Source organism: Stegodyphus dumicola, chromosome 10 (assembly GCF_044657685.1).
Source record: "Stegodyphus dumicola isolate Sdum_Otavi_A_Nest chromosome 10, ASM4465768v1".
NCBI lineage: Eukaryota > Metazoa > Arthropoda > Arachnida > Araneae > Eresidae > Stegodyphus > Stegodyphus dumicola.
The window spans coordinates 172,089,698-172,102,241 of NC_140777.1; the positions used below are offsets into that span (position 1 = coordinate 172,089,698).

The following is a 12,544-nucleotide window of genomic DNA, read 5'->3' on the forward strand; positions in this document are numbered from 1 at the left end:
CGGATATCCATTCTTAAGAGATTCCTCACGTTTAAACTGTTAGCGCTTTTGTACTAAAATTTTTTGAGTTCGCAGTTAATTTTTTTAATTCTTATTTTAGTCCAAAGGGGCTTTGTCCCTGAGGGACTATTGTTTTTGTTTTGTGATTTTGTGTTGAATCACTCTCAATATCCCTTTCACTTTTCAGACTGTTGCCACCAAATATTATCACCCTGTATTATATTCGAAGAAATTAAATAATGAAGAATCTGCATAGATGTATATATGTTTCTCACATTATGATAAAACAACGGTACCTAGAGCCATCCAATTTTGAATGAGTAATCCTACTGCGAATATAGGCATGTGGAAGTCCGAATTTGGAATTTGTTTTATTAGTGATTTTTTGTATTTTGTGAAACTTTAATGAATTTTTAATTAACAAACTCGCTGATTTCAAAGCCAACAATGGCAACACTGTACGGGGAGAAAAAAAACATTTTTATCTCCAGTGCACGAGACTGTGTATTGGAAATTCTAAAGCTTTGCTCATTTTAAAATTATTTTGCAATATTGACGTTGAATTGAATTTTAAGTGCAAAGAATATGATATTTAATAAATAAAGGTAACACACAAAACGTTAAAGAAATGCCCTTTGGGTGTTATATAAAATCTAGTAGTTTAATGCATAATTTTGTGATATCAGTTTTTAATGGCTGAAGTTCAGGACGGTCTGAAGCAACAGAACTTGCATTGTAAAGATATTAAATACACAGATTTCTAAATTTCTGTCATATGTAGCCTCTCATAAGAAAACGTGTTCAATTTAAAATACATTCATAATACTTTTTAAGCTCATTCCAATTATGACAAAAAGCAATAGTTTCCAAATTCATACATTAAACACAAAGAACAATCTATGCTATTAAAATATGTGCACGTCTGTGTGTTTGTTTGTGGCACTATCTCTTTCAGAATAGTGGGGAAAGTCATTTTGACCAATCTCATCTTTGTACGACTTTAATCAGCTGAGATATTCATTAAAAACTCTGAAAAGGCTCGTTTTTCTAAGAGGCAATCGTCTTGCGTGTTGGAGATAAAAATGCTTTATTTCGAAAAGTGTTGCTACTGCTCGCTTTCAAATTGTAGAGTTTGTTAATAAAAAATTTTGTAAATTTTGCAGAATATACAAAATATGAAATCAAAATTGCATTGCCAAACATTAAACATATTATTATTATATAAGGTCATATTCTGACGACATTGTATGTTGAAAACTTTTTGCTAATATCGGCATTTTTTAAATTTCAAGTTAGTATAATTGACAGGATATATTACTGCCACATTAATTCTTTTATTGACATTGAGAAAATGTTGCTATATTAAATTTAAATCATGATATCATATATATATATATTTGCCTGAAGTGTCAAAAGTTTTTATTACCTAGTTTGGCAACAAAAGAAATTATTTACGAATTGGTGGTTGCTTGGAAAGAATGAACTGATTTCATTCATATTGCAAGTTCTGTTGCTTTTATACATTTGCTTTTCAGAGATAAACAGAACTTATAAACTGTGCTTTGGCTGCAGCCCACTAGTCTTTATATTTTGCACTAATATGAAATTTTTACCCAAAATATAATCTGCATTTTATTGCAAAACTGTGCCAATTTTACTTAAATGTTATCAATTCCATTTTACTATTACTTATGATTCATTACAAGTATTGTTTGAGGCAATTGAAAGATATATTATGTTAAATATTTTATTATATTAAAAAAGTTACAAAGAAGAATCACATAAATAACTAAAACAAATGTTACAAAGATGAATCACATGGATAAGAAAAATATAAATTATTCATTTATCCTTAATTTTGACTTTTCAACTGCTGTTAAGGTCCTTAATCTTGTTAATACATGGTTATTGTTCAGATTCAATAGGTATTCATAGAATCGACTACCTGCGTAATTAAAAAAAGTAAAACAGTTTTAGTAAGTAAACACAAAAATTGGAGTTTGAAAAAATATCTCCAAAAGAATTTTACATCTGAAGAAAACATTATCTAAAAAGTTAAAAATAGAAATGCTGAACTAATGTATAAAATTAAGCAGTATTAGATAAAAACATTACACACCACATAATGTTGTTATTGGTATCACTTCAAGTATCTCTTCATTTTCTGAAAGACTCATATCCAAAATAAACTTCATGTGCATTAACAAACGACTAGTCCATTCTGGTTGTTGAAAGTTCCCAAAAGCCCAAATCTGTCCACTATTAGCTGGAGAAGCATCATTTGGAAGAATTGTCACAAACTGTGTTGAAACAGAAAAAATAATAATAATAAAAACTTGGACATGATTTTAAATCATATTTTAGTGATTCATGATATTAAACTGTTATTACATACTAGAACCAATTATTTAAGTATTTAATATTAAATACTAAGCATAGGCAGTGAAAGTAACAAAAAATTACCCATCTCATTCTAAATATATATTTCCTTATTTTATCTGAAGCTAGTTGTGGCGAGATCTAACATCTTCTTCATCATCAGTAGAACAACAATGTCCCCTTTCCGTATTTTATTTTTTTCAGATGGATTCCGCACTTGATGAAATGTGCATAAGTCCATCAAATATTCCATTTACCATCTTTTCCAAAAGGAGTCCATCAAATGTTGACGATTCTTCCACATACGATTTAAATTCGTTTCAGGCTTTGTGGGGCTGGAAGGAATAGTAGTTAATATCTTTCCTATGAGGAAGTGCGAGGGTGTTAAAGCTTCCTCAGAGTCATCTTTTATACCGTATTACTAGGACAATCGGTCTACTGTTAAGAGCGGCTTCAATATCACATAATACAGTGATCAAACCAGCATCATCCAAAAGAGCCTTACCTAATTAAGACACAATAACATGCCGAATAAATACTAATTCAGAAGTCAAACAACAAAAATCAGCGTTATATTTACAAAATTTTCACAGGACTAGTTTCGATGGTTTTACCGAACCATCATCTTCAGCTGCAAAACCGCAAATGAACAAGATAGGAAATAATGATTAGATAAGATAAGAAAGCCTGGACAAGAATAAGCAAGTGGCGCCATCTGTTGTGAAACCAGAACTAAAACATAATTTCTTTAAAGGCCGAAGGCAAATTTGGATTGGAATTAGGATCGTTAACTAGAACAGAAAGATTTTTATGAATGTGAAATGCCTCTAGAAAATCCAGTTCTCCAATGGAAGATGTTTTTTGAATAATTTTGGCAGCAGAAACAATGAAAGTGTGGTTTTCGGACCAACAATGTTGAGCAACAGAAGACTTCCGTGTTTCCTTTTTTCTAACATATGCCTCATGTTCCTTGACGCGAAATTTTAAGGCTCTCTTAGTTTGGCCAATGTAAATTAAACCACACTGGCAAGGAATCCTATAAATACCCCAGGAATTCATATCCGGAATGGGGTCCTTGAGTATGGAACTCGGAATTTTATTGATGGGAGAATAAACAACCCGAAAGTTAAATTTCTGCAAAATATGTGCAACTTTATAGCTAATTGATGGAAAGAAGGGAATGACAACAGAATTTTTATAATCTCCTAAAACAAAAGTGTGCCTTTTTGTGTGTTGAGATGAGAATTTTTTAACTGCTTGATTAATAATGTTGGGTGGAAAGCCCCTGTCAACAGCTATTGCTTTTAAATAATTTAGTTCTTCATCAAGGGCTAGTTTGGAGGAGCAAACTTGAAGAGCACGGAAAACATAGGAATAAAATGAAGCTAACTTTTGTTTAGTCGGATGACATGATTTAAAGTGTGGTGGAAGGCAAACCAATGAAGGTTTACGGTAAACCGTAGTACTGAAGTTGGATGTGTTACGTGTGACCAGAATGTCGAGAAACGGAAGAGAATTGCAAGTCTCAAGTTCAAAAGTGAACTGAATAGCAGGATCAATAGAATTCATTGTTGAAAGAACTTTATTTAAATCATCTTTATTACCTTGAAACAGAGTAAAAGTATCGTCTACGTAGCGGAACCATGCCGGGAAGTTTAAAGTTTCAAAGAATTTTGATTCATAATAATGCATGTAGATATCAGCCAGGATGGGACTGAGGGGGCTTCCCATGGCTAATCCCTCAGTTTGCTTGTAATATTTATTTTGGAAAACAAAATGTGTTTGTGGAGAACTGGATTTTCTAGAGGCATTTCACATTCATAAAAATCTTTCTGTTCTAGTTAACGATCCTAATTCCAATCCAAATTTGCCTTCGGCCTTTAAAGAAATTATGTTTTAGTTCTGGTTTCACCAACAGATGGCGCCACTTGCTTATTCTTGTCCAGGCTTTCTTATCTTATCTAATCATTATTTCCTATCTTGTTCATTTGCGGTTTTGCAGCTGAAGATGGTGGTTCGGTAAAACCATCGAAACTAGTCCTGTGAAAATTTTGTAAATATAACGCTGATTTTTGTTGTTTGACTTCTGAATTAGTATTTATTCGGCATGTTATTGTGTCTTAATTAATTCACATTTGACTTCTGAATTAGCCTTACCTAATGTTTTCCGAAGGCATCGCTTAATTGAGCCTATCATTCTTTTCCACTATCCTCCCCATCAAGTCGCTCGGGTGGCGATGAATTTCCATTTGATGTTGTGGTGGGCATAAAACTGTTGTGCCTTGGCAGAGGATATAGTATCCCACAATAATTTCAGCTCTTTGTCCGCAGCGCAGAAAGTTGTGGCATTATCAGTATACACTGTATGAGGAAGTGAACGTCTAGAGACAAAACGTTGTAATGCAAGTAGGTAGATGTCAGTCAGCAGATCGGAAACTAATTTTAAGTGGATAGCTTGAGTTGTAGCACATGTGAAGATGACAATGTAAGCTTTTGTAACAGAGTTATTATTTTTTATGTAGAGTGGTCCAGCAAAATCAATTCCGGTAGTTTCGAAAGGAGATGACTTTTGAATTCACTCAGCTGGTAATGGAGCTTCTATCTGTTCACTTCTCTTCAGTCTTTATCACCTTTTTAATGGCTTGTCTTGCTCTTAATATCCAATATTCTGAACAAAGATGAGAAAGTACAATCCGAACACCAAGATGATGCATTCGTAAATGTGTTTGGCGTATCAGTAGGCTTGTAAAATTATGAGAACAATAATATGAGATGTTTTTCAGCACGAGATAAATCAGAAAATTGTAGTCGACCACCAAGAAGTATAATATTGTTCTTGAAAAATGGGTTAAATTGTTTTATCCTTGATTTCTTAGGGAGTGATTTTCCTGTCAACAGAGCTTCATGTGAAGGAAAGGATTCTTTCCGAACGGTCTGTATCCAATAAATACAAGCTTGATTAGATTCTGCGGTACGTAACTCACCCACTGACTTTTCTTGTTTCCTACAGTTGTGAATAAAGCAAAGAATCCAAGATGTTACATGTAACAATCGAACATAAGAACTGTAGTTTCCAGCCTTATGATTGGTTGAGTAGATACGATGTGAAGTGTCTCAACTTTTTCTTTCTTTGCTTTGAGTGAAGTTATGACTGTAATCTTTAGAAATAGTATCAGAATGAGGCCAATATTCTGGAGATTTGACTAACCATGGAGGGCCGTTCCACCAAATTTACAGGTTTTTTAGTGTTGATGGTGAAACACCCTGAGAAAGTTTGTCAGCTGGATTGTCTTTGCCAGGGCAATGTCTCCATTGTGAAGGATTACTATAGGAAATAATTTCTGTTACTCTGTTGCTAGCAAAAGTTTTCCATTTGTTGGGGGTCACTGCATATCCACCCTAAGACAACTTGAGAATCACTCCACAAAGTTGCATTTGACAAACAGATGTTTGTTTCAGCACAGAAATATTGCAACAATCGTGCTCCCATCAGGGCCGCCAAGAGCTCCAAATGAGGTAAGGTAACTTTCTTTATAGGAGCTAGTTTGTTGCGACTACACATTAAATTCACATTCGATTGGTCACCTTTAAAAGTAAAAATGTACAGAACTGAAGCACGTTCAGATGCATCACAAAACACATGAAGAGCAAAAGGAACATGTGATGCAATGCCTATGCATCGAGGAATTTGAAGGGAGCAAATGCCGTCAAGTTCTTTCACAGCTGCATACCATGAAGTTGATAAATTAGCAGGTAGTAATTCATCCCACTTTATTCCAAGAATCTGTGTATCTTGGAAGAAGATTTTCCCAAGGATAGTAAATGGTGAAAAAAGTCCTACGGGAACATAAAAACTAGCAATGCAGCAGAGTAACCATCTCTTTGTAAGTGGTTTCTTTGTAGAAACACAGAGGGAAGTCTTGAATGCATGCTTCAAAGTATCAGAATTTGTATTCCATCCGATGCCTAAGACAATTGTTTCCATTTTTTAAGATTCTTCATGTATTTATAGTACATTTTTGAGTTTCAAAGAGTTTGTAGCCCATTTTTCCATAGGCAATTTCATTATATTCTTGATTTCGTGATATAGCATTATAATGCGTGATTCAGTTTCCATACTAGCAAGAAAGTCATCCGTATAGAGATGTTTATCTATCATTGGTGCAGCAATTGGAAATTCTGCGATATGTTTTGCAGCCAATTCTCGTGTCGCTGCACAGAGTAAAAATGGACTGCAAGTAAGGCCAAATGGTAAACGAGTAAATCTGTAAACATTTTTTTCATCTGTAAAAGTAGTAGGTTGAGATGAATCAGATTTTAATTTGTACCACAAAAATTTTGTAAGGTCTATATCTTCTTTATGTAGTGACAACTGTAAGAAAGCTTGCTTACCATCACATTTAACAGCGAATTCATGCATTCGAAATCTTAGTAGGCAACCAATAGTTTCAGGAAGAAGATTTGGGCCAGCTTCCAAGGTATTGTTCAGTGAAATCATTCCTGGAGCATGCGAGGAAGCAGCAAACACAATTCTCCACTTGGTTTCAGATTGCGTTTTCTTTCTTTCAGCATGATGAGGAAGGTAATATACTGGCTTCTCATTGGATTCATCTATGGAACAAACTTCAACATGCTTTTGTTCAATGTAATTCAGCATGCATTTGGCATACTGTGTCTTTAACACATCACTAGATGCAAGTCTTTTTTTAAGAGAATGAAATCTGTTTTCCGCTATAATTTTGTTAGTAGGCAAAGGTGTGACCAATGGTTTTCTAGGCAGAGACACAATTCGATTGTCTTCAATGCTGTAAGTTTTGTGAAATTCTGATAAAATTTCTTTACCGCGAGTAGTCATTCTTCATTTCTGCGCATCTTGTATCCCTATGGAGTCTAATTCTCAGAAGCGACGTACCTGATCATTTACACAATCAGTTTTAATTTGCACACAAACTTGATGGACAGAAGTCTTCTCAGCGATTGTAGTACGTGTTCTTGTTCCACTAAGAACCCATCCAAACACTGATGGTATCATAACAAAAGATTCTGAAAGCTTGATTGGAGCTTCTGCAGAAACAATTTGCCAATAATGATCGCCACCAATAAGTATTTCTATGGGCAGTGAAGAGTCATCCGGAGGATCAGCAGTTCTCAATCTTTTCTTCTGAGCAAAGTGAACTATTTCTGGTGAAGCAGTAGGATGTGTAGTATAGGAACTGGAGCTTTCAAATGCGGAGATAAAAAATGCTTGGTTGCACCACAAACATGAAAGTGACAGTTGAACACATCTACATTGTTCTTGTGAAGTAAAAGATTCAAATGCTTGAACTGAAAGTGAAGCAGAACTGACAACTTTAAGCTTAAGTTTTTCAATGAGGTTTGTGTGAACAAAACTTGCTTGGCTACCACCATAACTAAAATGCAGCATGTTAATTTAGTAATGCCTGTGGGGTCAGTAACATACACACGAGCAGTTTGCAAATGTGTGAAAATTGTTTTAGGAAAGGTTATGTGATTTACAGCACTGTTAGTTATCCACAGTTGATTGTTTTCAACAGGAGGACAAATAGAAACATGATGCCTTTTCTTGCATTTAGTGCATCGTACAGTATTTTTTCTTGGGCAGTTTGAAACTCTATGACCACGGTTAGTACACAGAAAGCAGTGATTTGAAGTATTAAGTTTCTGAACATGAGTATCATAGTCTGTTACAGTTTCACAATATTGAGGCCAACGTCTTGTAGTATCACAAAATGAACAAAATGGTGAAATTTTCTTACGTTTGTTTACTGTTTTGGAATTGATATTAAAATTTTCTACAATGCACTTTACGGTGTGATCAGAAAAAGACGTACCTTTAACTCTTTGTGCTGCAACTACACCTTCCACTTCTTCTGCCTAGAACTGCACCAATCTATTAATATTACCTTCGTTTAGTTTTTCACGCTTGGCATAGATAATCCAGTGGCAACAAATATCATTGGGGAATGCATGAATAATTTTTGGCACAAGGATTCTACCGTATGCTTCAATATTTTCACCCAGAGCAGTTAAAGCTTGAATTCTTCTGTTACATTCTATGTAAAGATCATTTAGATGCACAGGAGATGGGTCTTGAATAACATTTAAATGTTCTAAGTAACCTAAGTGTGATTGGTTAATTCGATCTTTATTTCCATATCTTTCCTAAACAATTTTTTTGTTGTTTCATAGGTGTCTCCTATTGCACTAATTCCATCAATAAGGCATTTAGCTTCACCATCTAAATAACCTCTGAGGAAAACATGTTTATCAATAACAGAAAGATGTGGATTGGCATCTATAGAAGATTTAAACTGTTCCCAAAAACATTGCCACTGTTCAATTTCTCCTGTAAATATTTGTTGTTTAATTGTTGGGAATTTAACTGTATATGATTGAGTCATAGGCACTGTAGTAGAAGGGCCGCCAAATCATTGGTATCCATATTCGAAACAGTAACATTATTTGCAGTTGGCGATAATTTATTTTGAATAATTTTTTGTGCTTTGAAAACTGCGGATTCACCAGTATCTATGTAGTTTTTACACTGCAAATTATTGTTTTCATATTCATCATCAGAAAGGAAGTTGTGAATTTCGTTATCTATTAGTTTCATATCCTTTAAAGCAGTTGTTAAGAAGCGATTACAAATATATTCAACTTTCTCAATTGAGAAACCATCGTTCAAAGTATAATTTTCAGGAGAAAAGCGAGAAACATTACTTTGCACAGCTTTCCGTTTTTGTTTCAGTTGCGTAATTTTGTTTACAGCTTCACCGGTCGGCACCATTGCCCGAGTAGTAGAAAAGAACAAAAACAAAACAAAAAAAGTTTTAATGTCGGAAGTTAAAATAATTCAGCAAGAATAGTCCAACAGTAGGAAGTATAAATTCAAGGTCCTGTTTTGTAAATGGTTTTTTCGACACCAGATATTAGGAGATAATATTTTATACTTATTTATTTCCTAACATAAACATAAAGTATAGAACAAGCAAAAACATTTATGAATACAAAAACATAAGTGATGCCACTCACAAAAAGGGTAATGTTATTTTTAATAGTTCGCTGGCTTTGCCACAACAATAACTAAAGACCCATATTCAACAAGTTGGTAAATCTAATTTAAAAATTGCAAAGGTATAGAATAGATAAAAATTTCGAGATGAAAAGCTTCAGCTGATACTCAAACAGCTGAACAATTTGAAGATGAATTTCTTGAACTCATCAGTAGCTATGTTATCTCTAAAACAAGTTCATAATATTGACAAAATTGATTTCCAGGAATATGCATACTAAAATTCCTTGGTGAATTCTACTAAAACAATGGCCTCTGCAGAGAAGGCTCGCAACTGGCACCAAGGATTCCAAAGTAAGATTAATGATTTTGGCATGTGCAAACGCTGTGGGAATGCAAAACTGTTAACCTTTCAGAAATGGAAAAAATAAATGACCTTGAGCATTTAAGAGTAAACAATGCCCCAAAATATACAGTAGCCTTTTTAAAATATGTGCCAAATTTCCTGAACATTGATAAGACCATTTAAGAATTTAAAAAATATTTTAGCAAAAAATTTACCTTGTGAAGCATTGCAAGATCATGGGAGAACACGTCTGGAGATATTTTTAAAAATGCTTGATAAGGAGGGGCGTGTACCTGTTTGTCCTCGAAACTGACTGATTAAATCTACACCAAATGCAAGGTTGTTGCTTAGCTAATTTTATGCTTGGCATAATTTAGGTGCAGCCACCAATTTCATGGCGATGATGATAATGACGATAATAGTGGCAATTTTTTTTTATATCCTTGTTAAAGGAATTTAGAAATAAGTAAAGATGATGTAACAGAAGTGCTGATGCTGAGGTGATAATACCTGGGCTCAATTTCTAAAATTAAAAATGCCAGAGCCATAAGGGAAGCCATCAGGAAGTAGAGAGAAAAGTAAATAAATAAAAAATAAAATAACTAATAAAATTAAGATAAAAAACAATTAAGTAATTAAAATCAAAATTTAATAAAATGCAAATAGATAAATCAAAAATTAATAAATTATTAAATTAATAACAAGAAATAAAATATCATGCATTAATTTCCTTGCATTTCTGGCTTCATTTAAAGATAGGTAGCCCTGTGGATAGTTGCTTACCAGAGAATACTGAAAGACAACACTGCACAATAATAACAGAATTTATTTTGCCTGAAATATATGTTGCCCATAACTGAAATATGGTAGTTGCCTCTCACACACAAAAATTCTATCTGGTTAGTTGCCATATTGTTCACCTGATATCAAAAGCCTTCATATAATGCTGACTTAATAAAAACATATGAAAAGAGAAGGTTTTAGCTTGTTTAAACTTGAAGAAGCATTTAGAACTATTAAATAGTACTAAATGCTTTCCAATAAAAAAAAAAAAAAAAAAAAAAATTTTTTTTTTTGGTTTACAAGCATTTCATCTATTCTTTTAGGTAAAACCTGCATTATAAGTGCTATAAAATTTCACTGAGATACAATGCAAATCAATGAAGGCACTGATTTAGATTAGAAAATAAATAGAAAACAGCAAGACCCCCCTGAAAAAATCATTTACTACAGTCAAAAGTCGTTAGTTCGGACACCCATAATCCGGACCTCAAAGCTGCAAACTTTCTGCGCATGCGTCTCTTTGACGCATGCATGTAAGACCTTTACGGCTGCGAATATGCGTGTGTGCATGCCCAAAATATGTTTACGCATGAGCGCTTAATGTATAATGGACAGTATAAGCTAAGCTAAAATTATCTAATTCAGTTAATGTTGCAGATTGCGTTGTTGCTTAATCTTTGAATTGGATCCGGCTTATTATTTTTTGCAGACTGTTAGAGCAATTTTATAAAAGTAAGCTTGAACTTTCGATTATGTCAAATAGAATTTCCGATATATATTTACTAATATGTAAAGGATCTACAAAGCGAAAGTATGTTTCGAAGTCCATTAAACAAAAAGTGAAATTGCTGCAAAAAATGGATAAAGGCATATCCTTTGTTTATCTAACCATTCCGAAATCTGTTTATCAATTTCACGCTGCTCTGCGACGGGGGGATGCCGCAGCACACAATGAATTGGAAGTTGATCTGTCAGCACTATCCTTATCTTCAAGGCAAATGTTTTTATTTTATTTGCCTTATAATTCCTTACTAAATGTAGTATGTCATCTCGATGTACTCTATCTTTGATATGATTTAAATCAAATTCCTCGTCATTATACTTCACTTGCGATAGCGAAGAAAGTAAAGTAAACAAATAAATATTAAGCTTTTTTTTTTGTAAATTTTGATACCCTTTAGATCATAATTGTTCTTTATTTCATAAATTACGGTTTCATATTTTTAATTTTATAATTTCTGCATGCCATCTTACCAGATTTAAACTGATGATCTATAATCCGGAAAAATCGATAATCCGGAATCGCCGAAGTCCCGACGAATCCGGATTAACGACTTTTGACTGTATAAACAACTGCTAAATAAAAAAAAAAAAAGTCTTTGTCCATTCAGATTTCCAAATTTGATTTCTTAATCATAACAGTCTAATTTTATTACTATAATGTGAATTATATATATTTAACATATTTTATAAATTTTAATTTTACATATATTAAAGTAAATATGTTCCTCCTCTTTTATTGTGAAAGTTGTGATGGTATTATCATTGTTTCAAATACCATCACGTAAGAGATCAGCAAATGTTGATTGCAAAAATCTTAGGCTTTGACGGCCCATAAAAATTGAAAAATTTTTTAGGAAGTGATATTTTTACATAATATTTATACACATTTTGCTGACACTTACAAAAATAAATACATAAAAATAAAATTAATATACATATTATATTAAAATAAGTTAAATTCTATATTCATGCAATGAATGCAATAGTTTTTTTTTTGAGCTAATATTTCACCATGCTGAAGTTTGAAATTAGTATTAATCATTAATGTTGTTTGCAAATGGTCATCTGTTAATAATGATCTATATAGTACAGACTTTCCACAACTTCATTTTTATGTCTTTTTGCATTGGTAAATACTCCCAAATATAGATATAATTCCCCATGCATGAGATTTTAAATGACCATATTTATCTTCCAAAAGATATTTGTAAAATTATGTT

The 12,544-nt window shown here is 33.1% G+C and overlaps 1 protein-coding gene across 2 annotated transcripts in view; it reads right to left on the reverse strand.

The window, feature by feature from the left end:
• Positions 1–1,733: 1,733 nt before the first annotated feature.
• aft (cap methyltransferase 2) overlaps positions 1,734–12,544 on the reverse strand; it is a 76,992-nt gene continuing 66,181 nt past the window's right edge. For both annotated transcript variants that reach the window (XM_035356413.2, XM_035356412.2), the window contains 2 exons: positions 2,120–2,300; positions 1,734–1,945 (listed from right to left, as the gene is read on the reverse strand). In XM_035356413.2, coding sequence (XP_035212304.1) covers positions 1,839–1,945; positions 2,120–2,300 — 288 coding nt within the window. In that variant the 3' untranslated portion in view covers positions 1,734–1,838. The remainder of the gene's footprint in view (positions 1,946–2,119; positions 2,301–12,544) is intronic.